Source organism: Caenorhabditis briggsae (genome assembly GCF_000004555.2).
Source record: "Caenorhabditis briggsae complete genome, chrI, whole genome shotgun sequence".
In the NCBI taxonomy this organism is placed as follows: Eukaryota; Metazoa; Nematoda; class Chromadorea; order Rhabditida; family Rhabditidae; genus Caenorhabditis; species Caenorhabditis briggsae.
The window spans coordinates 3,769,373-3,792,646 of record NC_013489.2 but is presented as its reverse complement, the minus strand read 5'-3'; the positions used below and the strand labels follow the sequence as shown (position 1 = coordinate 3,792,646).

Below are 23,274 nucleotides of genomic sequence, written 5' to 3'. Positions count from 1 at the left end.
TTCCAAAGTTCCCTATTTTCCTTTTTTGAATATGGAAGTGTTTCCATGTTCTACACTTCTGAATAACTTTTTGTCGAACGATTTATCTAGATGAAAGCATGATGATATTCATCTCGCTTCTATGAAACGCCTTTCGGTTTCCATCAACTTTAGAAAAATCCTAATATAAAAAGATGCCACTAAAAATTACCATCTGATTAGAAAAACAAATCTCTCGACTTTCGACTCTCGATCTAAATTCGAAATCTTTGTTATTATCAGAGATTCAGAATCTTCAATAGGTTTGAATTCTGGAAAAGAGAATTCAAGAATTCTTGTAGAACAAAATGTAACTCTGAATGCGCAGTTTTTTTTGCTGATAATTACACTTTTTTATTAAAATGAGGAAACTTACCTTTCCTTGCCTACAGATTCAGGAAACTCTCACAAGGGAACCCAGATTTTGATAAAAATTTCATTATAGGTTAAATATTAGCCTACCTAGACACTTCTGAAAATGTTAAAATTCCATCGCCAGTTTCAGCCGAGTTGTATGAGTTTCAGGACCAAAAAACCGTACTTCATATTTCAGACATATTCTATAAATATTTTTTTTTAATTTTTGATTGCGCTTTGGCCAATTTATCTCGGTTCATGGAGAAGAAATCAGGAAGTAGTCAACGGATAAAATGTTTTGTACATTATAATAAACATTTTATCAGTTGACTACTTTCTGATATATGTTACAGGAACAGAGCTTTCTATTATAGTGTACCTTATCCCGAAATATTCATCAAAATCTGGGTTTACAAGATGTTGAGGTTCCCTTGTCAACTGTTAGTTATTTCATCCTTTTTTTGATTTAACTGCATATGACAATTTAATAATTACGGTGAACCAATCCTAATCGTCTACTATAATCTCTCTGCTGACCCTTTTCCCACCGTTTTCTGTTTTAGTCTTCTAATGATTCTATCAAATCGAAGAGTCACACTCCCGACTCGCGTGATCAAATGAATCTATCAGTAAGTCGAACCGTCCTTTCCTTTTCCGACAACGGCAAAACTGCCAATTTGCCACTGGCGCCTCCAACAAATTGTGTAAAGAAAAAAGACAAGAAAAGGTACCGAAAAGCGAAACCGATGAGAGAAAAAAAGCAGAAAAGTAGGTGTTCGGTGTGTGCGAGAGGAAGAGACGAAAAAAAAGTAAGAGAAAGACAGCTTCTTCAATCAGAATCGTTTTCTTTTGTATGTGTCTGTATTTGGCTGAAATTGGCTGTTTCCATCTGACCACCTACTTAGGCGCAAACCCAAATTATCCGTTTTCGCCATAAAACTAAACAATATTCAATGAGAGGATTTATAGTTTCTCGTTTTTGGTGAAGAAACTTCACACCTTCTGATTTTTTGTCCTCCTTCTTCTTCCTCTTCTTTGTTGTTTATTTTAGACCATATTCTCTTATGAAGGAATTTCCAGATGAATGGAGTGAGAAAGCGTCGATTTCCGGTGATTGTTGCATCATGTTCCATCCTGGTATTGGTGGTTTCCGTGGTTACCGTAAGCAAGGTGTTCCGAGAATTTTCTAATCATCCTTTTAGGCTCAACAAGTTTTTGATGAAATCGACAGCCAGCTTTCGTGAGGCGGCAGGTAACATACCATCCAAACTTATTCTATTCAAAATCCGTTCCAAATATTTTGTTTCAGACAATATTCCAACAACAACAACCCAATCAAATTCAATTCCAACAAAATCGAAACTTTGTGTAAGTATTTTATTTATGCCGCAAGCTTTTTGAACCCACGCACTCATCGTCGTCCTTTGCTTCTATCCCTCTTCTATTGTGCTTCTCGAAAAAAAGAAGTTTCGGAATACTTCTGAACACCTTAATGTCATCCACGTCATTTGCTTCTCGATTCTGAAGGCAAATGAACTGACGCATCTGTGTAAGCGTTACAACATTGCTTCTGTGGTTATGATAACATCTGTTCTATTGTATCATCTTGCTTGGAAAATTAGAGGAATCGAGGCGAACGTTAATTAGGAAAAAACAAAGAGAATAGGGAAATTGAAATTTAATTGACATGATGTCTGAAGTAATTCAAATATTATCTTTCCCAAAAACTAATAGGCAAAAGTTAGAAAATCTTGATAGAGAGGAGAGAAAAAGTTTTAGAGTTTCAATTTCGAGCGTTAATCGATAGGTCTTTCCGGCCTGATTCCAATTAGGTTTCATACGTTTATCAAATTTATGAGCCTCTCAGAAAGATCTTTTTAAAAATGTTTTCAAACGAGCATTAATAATATAGAGTACTGGCCAAAACTTTATTGAATTTATCTCGTTTTAGTGTAATTGTCAACTTTAGCTATCTACAAAATATAAAAGATTTTGGTGTATTAGACTGAAAATTTCCAGGTTTACTAAACAACAACGGGCATTAATTTTGTAGTTGACCATTTTTTCGTAAAAGTTCATTCGAATGAGATATACCGCTCAAAAATCGTGACTTGTAAGGCAATGAAATTTCTGGAAGTTTTGACAATTGGTCTGCTTCAAACGGCATATCTCATTTAGATGAATTTGTACAAAGAAGATGCTAACTACAAAATTTAAGCGCTGTTGTTTTTAGTAAACTTAAAAACTATTAGTCTTATTTAACAAAATTTATTTTATTTTGTAGACATATAAAGTTCACTATTTTGGACAGAAAATAGGTGAAATCAACAAAATTTATGCCAGTACTGTACATTGCAACGGGCGGGGCTGGGCTTTTCTTAGGCCAGCCCGTTTCAATATTTTTCTCACAAAAAGATTTTGAAAATTTCCTGAAACTTCTGAGCTTTATTCTTATTTGAAAAATCAGGGCTCACAGGGCCGGATCCTATTTTTTCCTATTATAATTTAAAATGTCCGAGAAGCAGCAATAGCCCCATTTTGACAATTTCCGGACAAATTTTGGGTTTCGAATGCAATGTTTGAGAGAGCCTATGAATTTGAATTGTTGTCTAGAATCGAAAAATTGGCTATTTTCACAAAGAAACCCATCAAAGGTCCACATTTCTCGCTAGAACTTTCAGTCTATAAATGCTTCTAGTCGCTTGTGTGTGCTTTCCCTTCATCTCTTATTTCAGACTCCCATCAGCTTCTCCACTTCGTCAACGAAATCTCTTCACTCGCCAAATCAGTCATCGTCATCGTCCCCGTCAAAGGTCATCTTTGAAATCATCTCGAACTACTACCCATCCAGCTCATCTAACCACTCGCCGTGTCATTCCAACCTTATCCCACAAAAGAACTCGTTCTCGAACTGGGCTATCTTCGTTTTTTCGCACTAAACCAAACGTCACTACGCGTGTTACTTCTTCTAATCAACGAACAACGACAATCAAGTCTAACATTTCCAGACGACAACCGTTCATCCAAAGACAACAACAGTTTCGATTCCAGCCGCAGAGGGTTCAGAGAGTTCAGACATTGCAAAGAGGAGGCTCGAATCAAAATGCACAGTTTGTTATGCGACCAGGAGTACCTAGATCACCATTTGCGATTCGAGCTCCGTTATCCCCAATGCCATTTGGCTCAGTCCAAAGAACTCCTTCGTCTCTCCGTCGTCCGGTTTCCCCAAATCGTTCATCTCTCCGCCCTCCTCTTCCTCCTCAATCTCCATCCCCTTCAACTCAAATTCTTACCACTACCACTCCAATTCCATCTACAACCCCTCCTACTTCCCATGTTCCAACTACTACCCAACCAGTATCCCTTCCTTCGACCACCCACGTAGCCACAGTTCATTCCGTTGGAGGATCTCTTCGTCGTCCGATTCGTGTTCAACAACTTCAACTCAATCTTCGAAGGAAACCCCAAATGACACGTGGACAATTCAGAAGACCTAACTCGAAAAACTTCCCGTTGACTCGACATCAACCGACTCATCGAGTTACAAAACCTGATAGGTTTGATAGGTTTCTAACCGACTAACTTTCATCGACTCCGTCGCTTTGTTCTAACTGATTTTTGAAAATTACAGAGTGACTAGACCGATAGTTTCGACGACTACACTAGAACCAACGACTACATCTGAAGATGTGTCCTTTACTGTTGCTGGAACAACTCCAGGTATGATTTAGAAAACAAATTATTGTAGAGATTAAAGATTTAGAAGGGATTCAAACACAGCAAAGTGAACTCAAAAAAGTAGATGACATTGAGGCAGCAATCCTTCAGGCTGTCATTGGTAATGTTTCAGATAAATTTTCAGAACAACTGAAAATATTCTTCCAGAGTCATCATCTCCTGAACCACCTCCATCTTCTACAACTCACCGCCCACGAATTCATCGAATCCGTCCTGGACACAGACATCGCCCAGAATCGTCTCCACCACGTGTTGATGCTATCGAGGAAGCTGTTCTTCGAGCAGTTCTTGAAGCAACACCAGCCTCTCCACCTTCAGAAGACGTTACAACCACTCCAGTGGAGGAGACCACAACGACGACGCTGGCGACGGCGAAAACAGAAGAAACAACAACTCAAAAACCAGGTTCGCATTTTCTAGGCATGACATGACGTTTAATCTCATTTTGAGAATCGACATCGCTATTCCCGGCATTTGCCAGCAGACGACATGGTCACAGGCGCCCAACTACAGTAATCCCAAGAACTATGGAAGTGACAACAGAGCCAACAACTACAGAAAGTACAACTACAGGTGAAAATATCCGGAAAAATTCTCAGATACCGATTCATTTTAAGAACTTGCCACAACGACTAAAACCGATGCAACTACGACGACTTCAGAAGAATCAACGACGGCAGTGACAGAAGGAACGACGACAGAGCAAGTTACAGGCATAACTATTGCTCTTCCGGAAGAGGATTTTGAAGACATCAATGCTAAGACGGAAACAGAGAACCATCAGCTTAATCAAATCGAGAAAAACGTCATTTCAGGTAAACATTCCACTGTTAGTTTGCATAATAAAAACGTTTCCAGCTCTTTCCACTCCCACAACATCATCTGATTCATCTTCTCCTTCTCCACCTTCACCCCTCCCACCAATTCCAACTTCTTCTCCTGTTCCTCCATCCCCTCCGGCACCACCGCGCGAGTTCGCTTCTCTTCAAGCGGGTCCACCTGGTTCGATGCCTCCTTCTGATGATATTGTCGACGAGCTGAATGGTTCTTCCGATTTCTTGCAAGTAGCTCAACGACTTCACTTGCTACGGAGACTTCTTCAGTGATTAAATTCATTGTTTTTTTCTTCATGAGCATTATATAATAATGACCAGAATAACTTTCACGATACTCAAGCTATGCCGTCCCTTTCTATTAGATTAGATTAGTTGCTGCAGTTACCTACTTCCAAATTTTATTACGGGTTTTCATCGATTCCATCTGTTTCGCCAATAAATGTGTTTCATCTCTCGACTGAAAGTTATTTTCATTTGAAAATTTTTGGATCAACATAACAAATAAAGGAACAACAAGGGAAGAAAAAAACAAGTAATTACGATAAAAAATGTTTTGAGGATGATTGTAGGAAAAGATAATTGGATAGAATGTAACAATGAGAAGAGAAACAAAGAAAAAGTCTAGCACGGATTAACGAGTCAAATCAACAAAAACATACAGATTTTCGAAATTTACTTATCGGAATTCCTTTCACAAAAACCGAGAAGCAAATTCGAACCACAACAAGAAAGATTATCACTCTCGTCCCCCATGCACTCATTCCTCATCGGAATCGGATTCCTTCTTTTCTTTCTTTGCCTTCTTCTTCTTTTTCTTTTCCGACGCATCGTCTTCTTCAACTTCTTCGATCTTCATCTTCTTGATGCCTTTCGTGCTCTCTTCATTATCATCAAACCGCTTGTGTTTACGGCTGGCTGGGGTATCAGCAGCTGCATCGTACTCGTACGTCTCGCTCTTGAATTCGTACTTGTCGTGTCTATGAGATCCGAAGTTTTGCTTCTTCGATGGTCCACGCTCCGATTCTGTTCTGAGAACATTCTCAAGTGCAGCACGGCATTCAATTCCAATTTCGTTATTTGCTGTTTCATCAGAAAGAGCATCAATTCGAGTGGCGAGAGAGCATTTTGCAGCAAGTTTACGGGCCATCTGAAAATCACAAAAATAGCTCGAAGTGATTCCAGACGACAACAACATACCTTTCCCTTAACCTTTGGTGGTGCCTGTGTGATGAGCTGAGCATGATAGATCAATCCGTACTTTGGAGTATCTTTCTTTGTCTTAAGGGCACGGAAAAGAGCTTTCTCGGCTCCGAGAATCTGAATTGTAGATGCTGGTGCTTTAGCCAACGAAACGAGAGATCCGGCATGAGAGATCAGACGAGCTCCAACGAGCTCTCCGAGAAGAACAGTGAGATTTGGAGCGAGAGCAGTCATTCGATTTTTGAGGTAGTCGAAGAGTTGAGCACTAGAAATCAATGTTCAACTATTGAAAATTTGCAAGTTTTTCACAAACCGATATTGTGAGAGCTCGATAACCTGCTCGCAAAGTCCCTTGATATGAATGAGATCGATGTCAGAAATGTCGGTTCCCATAGAGATCTCAGCGTCTTCCTTAACCTTGGTCTCTAGCTCTTCTGGAAGAATCGACGACAAATCGGTGTTGATGCAGTTTTGACGCATTCCAATGGCTTTAACGATCTGAATAAAAATTATTCTGTAATTAAACCAAATCTCAGATACGAAATCCTACCTTAGCATAAGCTTGATGATCTTGGATGGTCTTTCCGAGTTCTGGGAAATGCCATCCATACCACTCTCTGGTGCGCATCACGTAGTTGTTGAGCTCTTTATCGAGATCATCGAGAAGAGAAACGGCTTGAACGATCATGGTGTCGATTTTCTCCGGATTGAACTTCACCTTATAACGGGCAAGTGAGTGAGCCACTGCGAGATTCATTGCGTTCATCTCTTCCTTGTGCTCAGCAAGCAAGTCTTCAATGTGAGCACGTACTCCTCTCATCAACTCGTTGATTGAGCTGTCATGAACACAGTTCAACGACATTTTCTCCTACAAAACGAAATTATATACTTGAAGCTTGAAAAACCGTATAGAACAAACCTTGATGAGGTTTCCAAGCTTAGCATCTCCAACAGCCAACTTCTCAGTCTCATCAACACTGGACTTCAAGAGTTTCTTTCAGGTCTTGCTGAGCTTTCCCTCGGTGATCTCCGAAGCAGCCTCGACAGCTCCAGCTGTGGTCTTGAACTTTTTGAAAGAGACCAATTGCAAGCTAAAACCAAAAACATTTTATATTGGACTCAAAACTGAGAACCATACTTTTCTTGAGCCTTCTCGGCGGTATTGAATTCCTCCCAAATGTTATCAACATTCTTCAACTTCTTCTCATTGCTGAGCTTGAATACCGCATAACCGGCCGCCACCTCGAACAGGACGAGCATCTTACCTGAAAACACAATAATATATTTTAAAAGACCTTCAACAATTGATACTATAATTCGATAAAAATACATTGTTCAAATGATCTCAACAACAACAAGTGGATACGTTTTGAGATGCTGAATATACTAAAAATCAGTTCCTCATATCAGTACCGGCCAAACTAACTGGTAATTACTGATGAAAAAATCGTGCTTTTAATCAATAGTCTTGAAATAGGACCACTTCGAAAGCGAGAAAAAAGAGAAAAGATATTTGGCAGACAGCCAAAGAAACCTTTCGTGTCGAGACCCGTGCGCGGCAAGTTGAATACTGAATGGTGTACTCCTCGTGGACAAGTGTCTTTTTTCTGCGAAAACCTTGGAACTTCACAAAAATTATCTAAATAGAAAATCAAAACGAACAAAAGGCAGATAATTTAGGGGTAGGAAGAGGTGCAAAAGGATGAAGGAGTGCGAAATCCATAATTGGGGGGCTCAAAATTCCTAGATAAATTGTATTTTTCGCGCCGCTGAGTTGAATTCTTTCAACCATATAACGATTCGACACATTTGGAGACGAAGTTCCAATTCAGCGATTCAAAGAAATTCAATTTACCCAGGAATTTAGTACTTCTATATCACTTTGTACCCCGTTTTTCCCCAACTCGTTTAATCATCCGAAGTTGTGGCCCGAGAAAAAGACGCATCAAGAAAATCGGTGACAATAACGTTAAAAATATCTCCTGAATTAGTGAGAAAATCATGAAAACCGATTTCTTGCGAACCATTTTATTGAAAATCAAAAACTACAAGTAATTTAACAAAAATTTCAATCACCGACATCGGCTGCAACCAAAAAATGACTAGAACATTCAGACATGGATGAAAAGAGTATTGGACAAAGAATAAAAAAAATGATTCGGAAAACAAGCGAGTTCCTGATCTTTTTACAAACTCAAATCAAAATCAAAACCCTGTAAAAAATGACAGATAGACCCTAAGAAATCACAAGCTTCAAATTAAAAAGCAGAAGAACATTCAGATAATTCTAATCCAAACGATAAGGATTTACATTATGAACGGAACAATTCGTTTTTCGAACTTTTCGAATTGAGCTGCATTCTTTTTCGGCTTGGCATTTTCATCACACTTTCCATTCACACATAGACCCCAATAGCAGATTGGCCAGTCTTCAAATCCTTTGCAAACTCCATTTCTTCGAACTTTGCTCACACAACTTGGTGGATGTTCGTCATTCGGGGGAATGTAACAGAATAGATATCTGAAATCATGAGAACTTTTAAATAAGGATGATAAGATTGTATACTAACGGTGAATGACAATCTGGCTTTTCCTTACTGCACGTTGATCTTGGATAGTATTCATACATGAAATCAGTATATCCATTGGAGAGTGCGTCTTTGTTTTTCAGTGGCTGAAAGTGAACGGAAAATAGCAGAATTTATGATTTATAAAAAAGCAGCCTGTTTGCTGCGCCTTCGGCGCATCTATCCTCGTGACACGGGGACCAACAGACATCTCTAGCGTTTTATATATAAGAAAGAATTACCTGTAACAACGGCATGGAATTATCTCCATTGTGCCAGAACGGGAAGCATCTTTCATCACTTTTCGGATAGTCTTTTTCTCTTTCCTCTCTGCTTTGCATATTTTGTCTCCAGTTTTCGAAAATCCAGTCGATCATTCCATGGTGATAAACGAAACAAACATCATTTGAAGAGGAATACGATTTGCTCATATCTCCATTCACGAAAAAATGAACATAATCATGAGAGAACTCTAACATTCTTGCATCAAGAGTATGGTTCATAGGGCATGTCTATAATTACCACTATTTTGGAGATTGTATATTATAGTTTGAAAGCTTACTGTCAAAGGCATTGTTGCTCCAAGAATCATATTGATATCTGGATTGTTTATCAACCAGTCAACTCGAGCATCATTCAACATTTCTCCTGATTCATCTTCACCAAAGTTTCGAAATATCTGCGCACGTCCTTCCATTGTCTCCCAGTTATGATATGGTCCATTTTTAACCATTCCTTTGTCATCCACTTCCCCCAAAAATAATTCTGAGAATATGATAGAATCTTTAGGTTCAGGAAGCAAAGAATCTAATGTGGAATCCCAAAAAGGAAGACCAAAGTCCGGATTCCTCATATGATCACGAAGAGCCAACTCAAGTCTGGAATCGTCTAGTAATCTCCTCTACAGTACCTTCTATCTTACCTTTTCAAAAACTCTCTATGCCACAATGTAAATGCAGGTCCTGAATGAACTCCAGAATATTTGTGAACTCTTCCAATCTTATTGTACAATCCACTCTTTTTCATTGCATTCCATGCATCTTCAATCATTCTTCTATCCTCATCTCTCAACGATCTCAACTCTCTTCTTACTGCCCGTTTCAATAGTTGTCCACTGGGAAGATAACATTCTCCATTTTTAACGTTTCCTTTAAAATATCCACAAACACAAGTTCTATTCAGACATGACATATATTTCATCTCGTGAGCTGTCCAGTCTGGTGCTATAAAAACATCGTCTTCTGGAACATAATGTTTGCCGAATGCAGACTCTTCTTTTTCAGATGCTTCGACCTGAAAAAGAATAATTATAGGTGACTTCACTTCTAAAATGTTTGAAGAAATGTGGACTGGTTCCTTTTCCAGTTCTAGAAATTGACCTCGAAAATGTTTTTTAAAACTTAAAGGAGGGTTAAAGGAGATTTTTAGAGTTTATTCGGAGTTATGGTATAAAGCGGCAAGTTCCAATAGCGGGCGAAGGGAGTCTAAGCGGCCGCCGGTGGGGCAAAAATGGGCGAGAAGACCGCAGAAGGCCCAACGATGCGTGCCACTCAAAAAGGGGGAAATATAATTTTTTGAGATTGCTGTTAAAATAACTAACAATAAAAAATCAAATTCTAGCCATACGATTTTCAAGTTTTTGTCAGAAACCATTCTACAATTCTGAATTGGATGATTGGCGGCTGAACGACGGGTAGGCGCGGCACCCAACCTAGTGTCAGACCCACAAGTCCAACTACTCGAGAAGCTTATATGAATGGAATTTTGAGAAAATCCTCTTTTTTCATGCCCCCCCCTTAAAAAATACAGTAACATGAGAACTTACTGGATCGTGGTCGTAATGCATATGTCTGAACCATGGCTGCTCGAACTTCTCATAATATGTTTTATTTCCAATAGTATATTTAGTAACTGTCACATAAGCATTTGCTGTGGTCCCCAAACAGATAAAACAGAGAAATACAAATCGGTGCATGATGATGTGGGGAAATGAATCAGTGACACATATATCGAGACAGGAAGACAACAGGCTCCTCCCCTTCCAGGAAGATTCTGCAATCAAAAAGACATGTGTACATTCAATTCATCAGTAATAATTTGGCATTTTCTTCCGACCGCCCGGAAGCAGCCGATATGAACGTCGTCATACGAAGAAACGAGTTTACAGCCTCTTCTTTTCCGTGTTTCTCCGGCAGTTCAGTCTACCAGTACAACGGAAAAAAAGGACAAAAAGGAAAGGAAATAAGCAATTGATTCCGGACAAAAAACAAGAATCCCATTGACTAGCTTCTGTAGTTATTGCGCAATGAATTCAAATCAGAAGAAAGAGTGAAGAGTCGATATATCGGTATAACCCCAGGAGTAATTTGAGGAAAACGAGAGAAAAATTCGTCAAACAGATTGCTGGACGAATTGGAACAAGAACAAGTTCTGATTTTTTTATTATCCACAAACAGTTGGCTACTTTTTGAAATTCAAAAACGGACAAAAAGTATATTCTGTTCGACAAGTTTTTTGGACCGGGAAGAAAATGTGGGAAATTTCAAAGAGGTGGGACAGAAAAAGAAGTTTGAGGAATGGTTTTGGGGCAAGCATCACAAGTCAGAAACTTATTTTTCTTGTCATTTGAGCTTAATTTTCTTGGCTCCTGACTCCGGAGTCCTGAGAAAAATATCAAAAATATGTCAACTGATAAAATGTTGGAAATATTAAGATAAACAATTTATCAGTTGACAACTTTTTTCTATCTTTGACAGGAACCGAGATAAATTGGCTTAAGGTTGAAAGGTTCTAATGATTTTTAAAAATACACCAGCTGACAAGAAGAACTACTAGAGATCCTTCTTATAGGGAAGCAAAACTATCTGAGGGAAGAATAAATATTAGATCCGACTAAATTTAAATCAGAATTCAAATTTTGTTTCTACCGTATAAAATCTAATCAGCCTAATTCAATAATTCAAGAGGGAACATGGAATTTTAAAAGGTTTTTTTATTTATATTGGTTAAAATCATAAGATGAACATCATCATCTCGAGATCAAGGTCATTTGAAAAGAAAACAAAAATAAAACATGGTTTTCACGAATTAACAAGTTTTAAATTTGAAAGAAAATAATCGAAAATCCTATGGACATAATAAATCAGTCTATATGCTGGTTTTAAAATGTTGCTTTGTGTTTAAGACTCTGACTACAGTAACCCCCACCAAAACCTTAAAGCCAATCTATCTCATTTTCTGTAAGATATCAAAAATTGGTCAACTGGCAAAATGTTACCCATGATTTGATAAATATTTTTTCAGTTGACCACGTTTTGATATCTTTCACAGAAATCGAGATAAATTGGCTCAAAGTTAAAAAGTTAGGTGCGGTCATTCTATTCGACTGATTACAGTATTATAACCTAAAAACTACAAGAAATGGAATTTAAAGATCCTGCAAAATTCAGAACTTGCGGAATATTTTCTGAAATTTTCAGATTGAAGATTCTGCAACGTTCCTCTTGTGTTTCTCTGAATTTTATGCTTCTGCGGGTGGCCAGATCCATAAAACAATTCTTGTAACAAATCATAAAGTTTTTTTCACCGCCTTCAGAAAAGTGAAAAAAGGATACATCCTTGTTGATCTAAATTTGAAATCAGAAAATCACAAAATAGTGGTCTTGTAGTGATTAGTCGGCGAACAGCGCAAAACAGCGCGGGACTATAGTCGCAAAATAACCTGAAATTGGTTTTTTTTTCTGATACGGAGTGGACCGTTTTTTGGTCGATGAATCAGATTGTGTGTGTGTGTGTGTGTGTGGTAGAGAGAAAAAATGGAACAATAATAAAAACACAGAATGTCTTAAAATTAACCTTCATTCTGACAATGAAAAAAGGATCACATTTGATTTCCCACAACCCGGTGGTTATTAGTTTACATCACAGTAAATAGATTTGTCCCAGCAATTAAAGTTTTGAAAAAAGAAGAATTATATATTAGACTATCTAATTATTAGCTCCACCAAACCAACTGGACGAAATTCTATCGTAGAATGCACTCAGCGATGGCGTACTTTTCGAGGAACCTGAAAAATGAACCAATCAGCCTGAGTCGCTGTTTAGATTCAATAGAATTATTGTAGTTGTTCACAAAATTTAAAAGAAAAGAAACTATTCAATTTACCTTGTTGCGATGGATTTGCCAAATACTTGTTGTTCTTCAGTCTAGGTCCGCCGTTCTTTTTATCACCATTCATCTGAAATAGGCGAAGAATGATACTAACAAATAAACTAGAAAATTCTATCTTACCGTTCTATCAAGTCTGGGAACTGTTGGAATACGAGAAGGTTGCTCAATGTGCACAGATAAATCTTGAATTTTTGAGAAAGATGACGGGAGTTGAACTTCTTTGCTCGAAAATGTGTCAGCAACAATAGACGAAAAAAGAACCTAGAAAAAGAAAAAAAACTTTGAACACACATGTTTTATTATCCTACCTGAGTTCTAGTATAAACCAACTTGACATTAGCAGCTAGAAGAGAGGAGAGCAATGACACGTCAAATGGATCTAGATGAGATTCGATCGCGGAACAAACCGAACGCATTCTGAATTACATTATTTTTCTGGATTCTGAGGTTTTGCTCTCACTTTTCACTTGGAAACATGGCATTGAGTAACTGACAATCCATTAGAACTTGCAGTGTGGAACGAGTGGGCAGGTGCCAGCTTTCTTTCAGCTCTTCTACCCGTGCTCCAATCAATTCAGATAATCGCGACGATATGTGATCACCAAGTAGTTTACGGATTTTCTTGGTCAGAAGGTGTGAAATAGATGCTTCTGCTAGACGACACGAAATGTCGAACAGAATAGCTTGAAGGGATGGTGAGAGAGCGATTGGTATGGTTACCTCTCCGACGTCAGGGAGCTCAACCGTTTGGAATTCCTGTGTTTGAAAGAATATTGATAGGAAAATGTTGAAATTATATACCATAACCAAACGAAGAGCATACATTCCTCCTTCGAATGATTCCAAGTACTCGGTAAGATTCGAATGGGTGACATATTCATCCACGACATCTTTGCAGAAATCCCTGAAATACAGCTTTTATCAAGTTATTCTTTACTAGTAGTCGAACTCAATTTCGAAAAAAGACAGGCACCCTATAATCAACTGACACCGAGAATTTGTGTTATTTCGAAAATCTTGAAGTTGCTATTAGATTCGAACTTTAGATATTTCCTATTTTCTCAAAATACACATGATTCTGTGAGCATAGGAAACTTAATCAATACTCTTTTAGAGTACTGAATGCAAAATTTGATGTACTTTGATTGAAGTACAACATACTTAATGTACAACTTCTAAATATCTTCAATTTTGTGTTCGTAGTCTATTAGATTTCAAGGGGAACGAAGATAAGCAATCGAAGCCCATTCTTATCTCTCTTATTTCTTTTTTCACTCCTTTTTATTTTTAGAACATTCTCTGTTATCATTCTGATTTTATATCCCATTGAATCTTTTTTTGAATTTATGAATCACACCTATTGCAAGATTCCCTTTTTGATGAAATTCGCTTGACAAGGACCATTTCTCTTTTCGATGTTATCGTAATGAAAACCTTGAAAGTATATGAATATCTTCACGCCTTCACATACACCCATCAGTGTTAAGTGAAATTCAATGTTTCGGTTTGAAGGTCAATTCTTTTTCGCACATATTTCGTTTTATCTTTCATGATTCACCGTTCTGAAAATGCTCTCTCTTCCCTGTTTTGGAGTTACTGAAGACCACGTCAATTACGGCCTCACCAAACAACGCATTCTGATAGAGAGAAGGAGACGGAAAAAACGTGTGCATTATGGCAGAGACGAAAGCGTTTTGTTGAAACCAAAACCGAAAGCTGTGATAAGCAAAGCGGGCCCCTCCTCCTCTCGTCAGGGCCCCGTTTCTATGGTTGTTTTGTGCCTCATTTTTCAAACCCTTCTCCTCTATATTATCTCGTTTTTTTTTCGGGGCGGAAAAAAAGGCGGCTCTCTTTCTCTCCGACACCACATCTGATTAGTGAGTTATTATATATATATATGGAATATGTATATCACTGCAGACGCCTCCTTTGCCTCCAGTCTCTCACTGGGGATTTGTGTGGCGTTGATAAGCTAGGGGTAGAGAAAAATGGCGAGGGTGAGCGGAAAAGCAAAGGAAAGAAGGGCCCCTCTAGAAGCAGAAGAAGAAGGCGAAGAAGGCAGAGAGGACCTGGTTTTCACTGAAAAACACAGCGAGTCCTGATATCAGCAGGCATCGGTGGCGCCCAGATTAGGGATCCCTCTTTCACAAAGTAGCTCCATTTTGTCGTCGTCGTCATCCAGCTGTTGTGGCAGAATTCGTTTACCTTCTCACTAAAAAATATTGCTATTTTATTTTCTACAGACTTTTGAATTCCAGATAAAATAGGTACTTTAGTTTCTAAAAAAACAATCTTCTCTAGATTCAAAATACATTTCAAAACTCAAATTACTATCCCATTCCATTAGAGTATCTCATGAACAATAAGACATAACACCTTTCATGCTCTATTCTATCCATTACCGTAATCTCCATTGCCTCGTTAGCCTTTAGACAGTGGCCTTAAAGTGCAATTTCCAATTCTCATTCCTTTTTGTGTCCAATGTCTGTATTCAAACGATACATACGTCGGGCCGAAAATCTCTCGGGCGCTTGTGAAAATTTTCAAACTTTCAAGGTTGTTTGCTTGTGAGAAAAAGAAAAAGTGTGCGGCCATCGAAGACGATTTTTGCTGATTGAGGGGTTCGAAACACACTTCAGCACAAACGTCCCGATGCTTCATGTGACACCAGGTATCTTATCGGAGGACAGTCAATCTGCCAAGTCAGCAATACTATCTTGCACTTTAGGGAGCACCTCGCCTTTGCTCCGCATAGTTGGGAAGGTTCCTTGTGATAAGCATTGGCACACTGAGAGATAGTGGAAGTAGCGGAGAATCGAAACACGAAAAGAGTTATGATGCAGCCGATTATGTGAAAGTTAATAGAAGGATCAGAGCTCGCTGGGAACCATGAGCATTCGAGATCACGGAACGAAACTTTTCTGAGTCCCCTCATACACAACGGGAGGGCCTGGTAAAGAGAATTTTATTTTGAGTGCCTGTGAAAAAAGGCACAAACAAAACTCAGTGTTTGCTTTCTTTCCCGTTCATACAAGATTCTGAGATCCCTGTGTCCGTCCTGTAGGTACCATGGTTTAGTGAAATACGTCACTATTGAATTAGGTTGTAATTAAACTGAATCTTTCTAAAAACAATAACAATCTGACGATTTGTTTCTTGAATCCTTTCAAATGTTTCCTGTAGCACCTCCACCGCTTTCAAGCAACCGTATGTTTTTTTTTCATCCATTTTCTGTCGCTCTTTTCTCTGTCCTTTCTCCATCAAACATTCCTCGAGATGGGACCTGACTTTAACTGAACTGTGAGGACTTGTGACGTGTAGGTGCGCCTCCAAACAAAACGCTCACAATCGAAATGGAATCTGCGGCCGACCAGAGAGAGGAGAGGTGCCTCTCTATGTGTGTATGTGAAGAAACGAATCGAAACGAATCGAAACGAATCGACAGGCAAACGGGGCCGGTTGTGTATACATGGCTGACTGCGGCGCCACCGCCGTACGAAAATCGTCGGCGACTCCTCGAATTGAGTGATCCTTCGGAATGCGCGCGCGATGCGCAATCGGCCCTCGAGGTCCGTACTCGAGAGAATACACACACACAATAATGTAGACCGCGCCGAGGCTGTTTCGAAAGACACTCAGACAGTCGGAGATATGAAAGAGAGAAAGAGAAAAACTACGGAATAGCAAGGACAGTCCAACAAGGTCCTGATTCTTGAAAAATAGCGATGGATTCGTAGAGAGACCCGTCCATCCCGCCTTGCGGGCACACAGAAACATTTCTGTTGTTGCTGCTGCGCAATGTGATTCGTTGTCGTCGGCGACGCGGGTGGGCGCCAAAATACAGAATACTTCTACAGTAAACCGAACGAGACGCAGAGAAATACCAGAGACCACAATAAATTCGCAACAATTCACCTCGGACAAAAACTTTCGAGGTTCAATCAGGCGCTCGAACGCTAGCCTCGTTTCTGGACCCGCCCACGGTCCTTGGCAGCAGCATCTTCCTAGAGATTGCCTTTTCATGAAATATATTTTTTAAAGTTGTGACTAGCAAACTTTGATTCGCCAACGTTGGAAATCAGTTGGATGTTTTTTATTCGGTCCTTGGAGATTAATAATGCTCCATTCTACAGTATGATCTTTGTTTCCGTAGTATGCTTCAGAGAACATCTTTGAAAGTTCCCAATTGTGTGGTTCCCTCTGCCCTCAAAAAATGATGCAGAAGTAGTTCAGAATCGAAAAATTCAAGACCGTTGGACCAAACATCGTGATAAGAATGTGCCGGTTGGTGCCTACCGCACGTTGTCATCATTTCCAAAAGTTACTCTCAACCGCTCTGTAAGTGGACTCCTTCCAACTGGAAAATAAATACGAACCTGCGGGACGGTGGGCATGATTTGCATCGCAATTCGATTTGTGTCCTCTTTGTTCCTCACCGGTCCTCGGCAACAAAAATAACGGATACCACCACCGCCGCACTACTCCCTCCTCTCCTCAGCGCCCAAAACGGTTTGCCTCTGATGCAACGAACATGAAGCGTTCTCTTCGAGAGAGAGAGAGAGAATCGAACGATCAATAAAAACAAAAGCAGCTACCGGTGGACGGAACCATCATTCGCCGCGCTGAGACAAACATAAGTGCGTCCCATCTTCGCTCAGTTCAACGCCGTAAACAATAAGCCCAGGGATAGTCTTTCGTGTAGATTCTTCCGATTCCAAGGTCCGACGGTATGGACCGCCTCCCCCGCAAACATCTCTCCCTATCTGTCTTTAGTCGTCTGTCAGCAGGCTGTCCCGAATACACAAACAGTTCGGGTCCTTGTCACCATACAATACTTCTTCTCTCTTATCAGTTTTATTTTCAATCCTAACTTTTTCGCTATCACTAGGTGTCACTCCTAGAGTTTCACGAGCTGTTTCTTCCAAAAATGTTGCCATTTATTGCTGCTATCGACGTCGATCATCGATACTGGCCTGGCGCCCATCTCTTTTTTGTGCCCCAACTGCCTATTTCGTAGCGGAAAAGAACGAGTGAGAAATGGAGACTGAGAGCAGTCAGGAGAGGAGGAGAATCGGAACGTAACCGGTAAAAAAAGAACACGCCCCTAATTGGCAACAATTTTGAGCCACTTGTCCACTTCTGCTTTCAATATCTAATGGCTCCGAATGTTATGGTTCCGTTTTCGAATTTGTAGTTAGTCGTGATTCATACATGTGTCATGGACAAACACCGTGTACCTTGCCAGCAGCAGCAGCAGAAATTTCGCGCATCTGGTCTTCAACTTAGTTTGTCCCGTGATGCCAAAGAAATGTTCAGAGAGTGTCAGGTCCTTGCTATACATTTAGAAAAACTTTTTTCTAAACGTATTCTATTTCAAAACATATATAATACATTTTGGCTTCTTCGTAGAATCGAGGAGTTACTGTAGCATGCTCAACTGTATTTCTGAAGACTATGAACAGTTCCGTTTCCTAGAATCTCGTCCCATATATTCCCATACGCCTAGTTGTTTAAATTATACGGTAATCGTAACTAGTGGACCACCTTTCGGAGTAACCCATTTCGAATACAGTCTGCAATTAAATACGGATCGGGACAAGAAAGGGACGCGAAAGTGAGTCTTTTCTTTCGTGTATCGCCTCGCTCTCTCTTTGAATAGTCTCTCTCGAGGACCGTGAGTAGTGCGGTAGAAGGGAGAGATCGCGCAAAATGAGAAGTTTCCGAAAGAGATGGAAGGAGAGACCTGTTCGTGCAGCGCCAGCCAACTACTGACTGAATGTCTTCAATGGTCTCTTCTCCCGTTTTCCCCCTTCGGTGTCGTGGCCCCGTTCAGTAGATCCCTCCTATTGCGCACCACTCCAGTCACTTCACTCCCGTTTTAACTAACACCAACCACAGTCAAAATGTCCTCGACCATCCTTTTCTCTCTTTTCATTGGTTCTCTCTTTCTCTCTTTTCTTTCGTCCGAAGTTTGCCGCTTCGCTCCACACGGTCCCCACAGTTCCATAATACAGTGCGTCAGAGCGTGTGTCTCTGGCTGACTATGTTTGTTTAGGACCTCTCTGTTATTGCCACGTTATCATACTGTAAAAATTCGGCCACAATTTTCGATTTTTCTTCTCCTTTTTTAGCTTCAAGTACACTTTTTTCAACTTCCTTGTTTCTGTATTTGTGATGATAGTTAGGATAACAGGAACCAGGAAGTTGAATATTTAATGATGAAACTATGCAAAGACTCTCCTTCATATTGGTGTTTCATTTCAGGTGATTTGAGCCATGAACTCGTTAGAGTACCTCATTGCCAATCCGCATGTATTGTCGGATTCATCCATTGTCGATGCATTGACAGCATTAGCAAACTCTCCTAATATGGAGAATCATGATGAGGAATACGATATGGAAGTGAACAGTGATGACGAAATGAAGATCGACATTTCTGCTCTCATCAATCCAAGTGTTTTCAATTCTATGCAGCTACCAATCGGAACTGGCAGGTTTCCGAATCCATCACCTCCTCGGTCTAACAGTGGCACTCACACACCCATTAGGAAAACACCAGGGTATGTTTATAGAAGTAAATGACTCAAAATTAAATGAATTATTTCCAGAAGCCGACCAGATCGCGGAAAATTCACAATTTTGGATGGTACTGAAGTAGCAGGTCCAGAAGAAGTTTTAAATGTCGACTTCAACAGTGAAATTTTGCAAAGGATTTTCTCTGATCCAAAACTTGGGTATGCAAATTAATCCTTAAAAAAATAATTCTAGAAATCTTTTTTAAGAATTCAATTCCTAGCTCGATATGGCCTTATTCCTAATACAAGAGTGTGCCGTGTGCAAGACTGTCCAAAAGATCAGCTCATGAGTTTGATCAAACATGCCAACGGTTTTGTGGTAAGCGGTGCTCACTATTCAAATCCAAGCTTCCAAAAAAAAAAAAATTTCAGTGGCGATGCAGGTCATGTCGTAAGAGAAGAGAAAAGCGAATAATCACAAAGATCTCGGTATACGAAGGAACATTTCTATTCTATTCCCGGATGCCACTCAACAAATTCTTCATTTTCATGCTCATTTGGTGTGAGAATCCAGGACTATCCATCACAGAATACAATCGATTGATGGGTGAAAACAGACTAGTAGAAGAAACGATATACAATACTATTGGATTCATGCGAGATATTATTCAAAACTGGTGTGATACGATCATCACTTCAAATGTTCCTATTGGTGGCCCCCACAGAATCGTAGAAGTTGTCGAAACTTTGTCTACGGAGCAACTTAGCAATAAAACTCGAAACAGGAGAACTCGACACTATACAACCCGAACCGTATTCATTTCACTGGCAGATGACAAAATCAAGTCGGTTGATTTTCCACTGGTGAGTATTATTTTCAATTAATTATATATTTTGATTATTCGAAAGTTTCAGCACAATGTACACGACTTAGAAAGAGCTCTACTCGAATGTGTTCAACCAGGAAGTATTGTTGTGATGCGTGACTCATTCATGGAGCGATTCGGTCAACAAGAGGAGATCTCAAACGCTCTTTTCAATCACTACAAGGTGAAATCAATCTGTGACGTTTGGCTAGATTTCAACGAGCAGGAACGTTCCAAACAATTTATCAAGACTGAGATGAACCAAGTCCCTAATGTGAGCCAGGAACCATATGCATATGAATACTTCTTCCGTCGTTGCTTCGCTGACAAATGCTTCAACCATCTGCTCAGAGTAATTCGTCTTCTTTATCAGAAATGATTAACGCCAACTCTTTTTTTCTTTTTTGTGCTTTTTTTAGTTTTGAATCTAGTCGTAAACCCGCTTACCTCAGAACACTCATTTTATAGCTATTCGCGTACCATTTTGTCTACTTGCCTTCTCAGTCCGCTAAGTTTTATTGTTTGTCATCTCTCATGTCAACAATCTCAATAGGTGAAACCTACACTGTGATTATCATAAATCCCCTTTTCATGCAATATCCTTTTTCCCTTTGAATCCACTATCAAAATCAACCGAGCGCCTTTTTCTTTCTCTGTGTTAAAATATAATTGTGATTCGAAACCATATTGACCCCCGTTTCCTAATAAATCCATGTTTTGAAATTTCACTTACACAAGATTCTTCTCAATTATTGCATGGAGTCGTTGATTGAGAGACGTTATGCGTTGTGAGTCTTTGTCGAGGAGAGTGCTGATCAGTGTAGATTCTGAGTGAACGAGAGCCAAAGCCAATCGAGCTCTAGACAAACTTCTCGTCGACTCATTTTGTTGATCCGAATGAAGTTCGCATAAACGGAGTAGTAATTGTAGAACATTCGTTGCCATCTTTTCCTTCATTGCGCTAGCAATTTTTGTATCTGCCATTGGAGCACAAATTGTTTCGAATTGAGAGCACTTTTCGTTCAGTTGTTCAAGCGATTCCCATAGAGTTTTGACGCATCTAAATGATGGAAGCTATATGAAGGAGATCAATTAACTAACCTAACATATCAGTTCAGGTTTCAGAGTTTTATATTTATTTCTTTGATAATTTGGAGATTGAAACATGCTTTTCTAGTCAGTACAAAACACAATACTTTTCTAGGTCTCATTATGTTTTGCAGGATGTAATATAGCAATATAAACAAGATTATTTTAATCACTTACTTGTAAAGTTGCGTTGATATCCCAATATGAGACTGTGAGTCCGGACGATAAGTGCGTTCATCAAAGATAGCAGTTGAAGGCCCGTCACTTGTGGATTCGAATCTTTTCTTCGCAGCAATTTCAATTGATTCTATCATTTGAACTAGTAGCACCTGAAACATCATAATTATTTTTTTAATGAAATATTTCACTTTTTACACAAACCTGTGCTTTATCCACTACTGCGGTCTGAAGAAGTTTTTCATAAACAGTTCGGTTAGATCCGATTTTCGGCCAATCTTGCTTCAGGGACAAGGTGATTGCTTGGAGAAGATCGATGATCTGATCTAAGCTGTCGAAGTATTCGCAAACTTCGGATACCAACTTGTGAGTAACCAGACAAGTCCTGGAAATAGAAGAATGGAAGACAGTAAAGTCAAAGTTAGAAACCTATCGATCCATTCAGCACACTTTTCTCCAACGAACTGAGACTGTAATGTTCCAGCACTTCTTCCGCTGAGCTTCTCTCTCATATGTCTCCAAACTCGATCAGAGTCCTCGTTTATAGTTCTTTCGAACGAATATGACTGATCAGCGCACATTTCGCGTATGAGTTCTGTAGTAACCTTGTGGAAGTTGAGAAACCCATAAATTCGAATTCATAAATTGTAACTCACCACATCTATATTGCCCATTACAAACTGAATGAATGGCATGAATAAGTTCTCCATGTACGAACAATTCTTCGACAACCGTTAGTGTCTTCTTTATTTCATCAACTATGCTCAGAATAGTCGCTGAATCTTCAATAAGGCCTTTTATATAATCGAACCGTTTCTCGAGATACAGATCCAGAAGTTGTCCAATTTCTTTTCCTTCAAGTAACGCAATCGCGGCCAGTTGATTGGTAGCCCAGTCTGACCGGGAAATATCCAAAAGTGTAGAAGTGTTTTGAAATTCAAGTTCAGATCGAGTCGCAACTACACGGTTCGTCAGCCCTCTCGCAGTTTTATGAATCTAAATTGTTATATTAGTGCAGTACACCATGTTTGAAGAACTTACCACTGGAGATGAATGATTACTGATGAGCTGCTTCTGTAGATGTTCGACCATGCAAAACGCTACTATATCATCAAGTGGTTCACCGCCTGAAACATGTTCATTGTATCATTTACTACATAACAGTTCTACCATCGTTCCCTATGCTCGATATCAAATAATTTACAGCATAAAGATGTTCTCCGGCTTTTTGTTCATCCTTACTTCCCGTTCTGCAAAGACTAGACAGCAATTTAGAACTGGAAATGCTTGAGATTTACCGCAGAGGATTAGACTGATAACTGATTCGAGTGTTGGCAATGTCGGAAGCAAGTTTCTCGGCTAATGTACAAACTTGACGAACTTCAGACGAAGCTTCGAGAACATCTCGGTAGCGTCGGCCTACCATTTCGCGGAGGCTTTCTCGCTTACCCTCCATTTCTTTTCTGAAGAATTTTATCGTAATTACCGATTCAGATTTGAAAATCTTACTCTAGGTTCTGTTGAATATTCTCCAATTGATCGACTGTCAGATCGCGCATCAAGCGATCGACGTCCATCTATAAAGGTTGACACTTTTCAATCGTTTCATTTTTTCTGTTTTTTGTGAATATAGAGATCCTCGGAAAATGACCGCAATTTGAAAATTTAGAAGTTGGAGTGAAATGTTTATTCATGTGACGATGCGATAATGAATAATAAGTTATGCTTTACACATACATT

The 23,274-nt window shown here is 39.4% G+C and overlaps 7 protein-coding genes across 7 annotated transcripts; 3 read left to right on the top strand and 4 right to left on the bottom strand.

Moving 5' to 3' along the window:
• Positions 1–992: 992 nt before the first annotated feature.
• Positions 993–1,268, top strand: CBG25218 (the record flags this gene model as incomplete). The annotated part of the gene is made up of 1 exon (XM_045243201.1): positions 993–1,268. One exon carries the CDS (start codon positions 993–995, stop codon positions 1,266–1,268), a length of 276 nt encoding a protein of 91 aa, XP_045099616.1.
• A 187-nt stretch (positions 1,269–1,455) lies between these two features.
• Cbr-pqn-72 lies at positions 1,456–5,219 on the top strand (the record flags this gene model as incomplete). The annotated part of the gene is made up of 9 exons (XM_045243198.1): positions 1,456–1,741; positions 2,719–2,722; positions 3,111–3,932; positions 4,007–4,095; positions 4,139–4,213; positions 4,261–4,518; positions 4,564–4,686; positions 4,731–4,928; positions 4,972–5,219. 9 exons carry the CDS (start codon positions 1,456–1,458, stop codon positions 5,217–5,219), a joined length of 2,103 nt encoding a protein of 700 aa, XP_045095588.1.
• Positions 5,220–5,706: 487 nt separating this feature from the next.
• On the bottom strand, positions 5,707–7,409 carry Cbr-nol-5 (the record flags this gene model as incomplete). Its single annotated transcript, XM_045243194.1, has 7 exons — positions 5,707–6,096; positions 6,147–6,414; positions 6,463–6,647; positions 6,700–7,017; positions 7,069–7,143; positions 7,195–7,240; positions 7,288–7,409. 7 exons carry the CDS (start codon positions 7,407–7,409, stop codon positions 5,707–5,709), a joined length of 1,404 nt encoding a protein of 467 aa, XP_045095587.1.
• A 1,047-nt stretch (positions 7,410–8,456) lies between these two features.
• Cbr-tyr-5 lies at positions 8,457–10,691 on the bottom strand (the record flags this gene model as incomplete). Its single annotated transcript, XM_002639109.2, has 6 exons — positions 8,457–8,670; positions 8,720–8,823; positions 8,959–9,228; positions 9,279–9,594; positions 9,639–10,009; positions 10,542–10,691. 6 exons carry the CDS (start codon positions 10,689–10,691, stop codon positions 8,457–8,459), a joined length of 1,425 nt encoding a protein of 474 aa, XP_002639155.2.
• Positions 10,692–12,703: 2,012 nt separating this feature from the next.
• On the bottom strand, positions 12,704–17,281 carry CBG25217 (the record flags this gene model as incomplete). The annotated part of the gene is made up of 7 exons (XM_045243182.1): positions 12,704–12,783; positions 12,882–12,954; positions 13,008–13,148; positions 13,196–13,304; positions 13,348–13,791; positions 15,623–15,632; positions 17,260–17,281. The coding sequence occupies 7 exons, from the start codon at positions 17,279–17,281 to the stop codon at positions 12,704–12,706; spliced, it is 879 nt and encodes a 292-aa protein (XP_045099615.1).
• Positions 17,282–19,163: 1,882 nt separating this feature from the next.
• CBG14981 lies at positions 19,164–20,647 on the top strand (the record flags this gene model as incomplete). The annotated part of the gene is made up of 5 exons (XM_002639108.1): positions 19,164–19,447; positions 19,496–19,621; positions 19,670–19,781; positions 19,835–20,266; positions 20,318–20,647. 5 exons carry the CDS (start codon positions 19,164–19,166, stop codon positions 20,645–20,647), a joined length of 1,284 nt encoding a protein of 427 aa, XP_002639154.1.
• Positions 20,648–20,997: 350 nt separating this feature from the next.
• Cbr-cogc-1 lies at positions 20,998–23,111 on the bottom strand (the record flags this gene model as incomplete). Its single annotated transcript, XM_045243170.1, has 9 exons — positions 20,998–21,328; positions 21,535–21,686; positions 21,739–21,919; positions 21,964–22,129; positions 22,191–22,530; positions 22,576–22,661; positions 22,705–22,784; positions 22,833–22,997; positions 23,044–23,111. The coding sequence occupies 9 exons, from the start codon at positions 23,109–23,111 to the stop codon at positions 20,998–21,000; spliced, it is 1,569 nt and encodes a 522-aa protein (XP_045095586.1).
• Between the last annotated feature and the right edge of the window lie 163 nt (positions 23,112–23,274).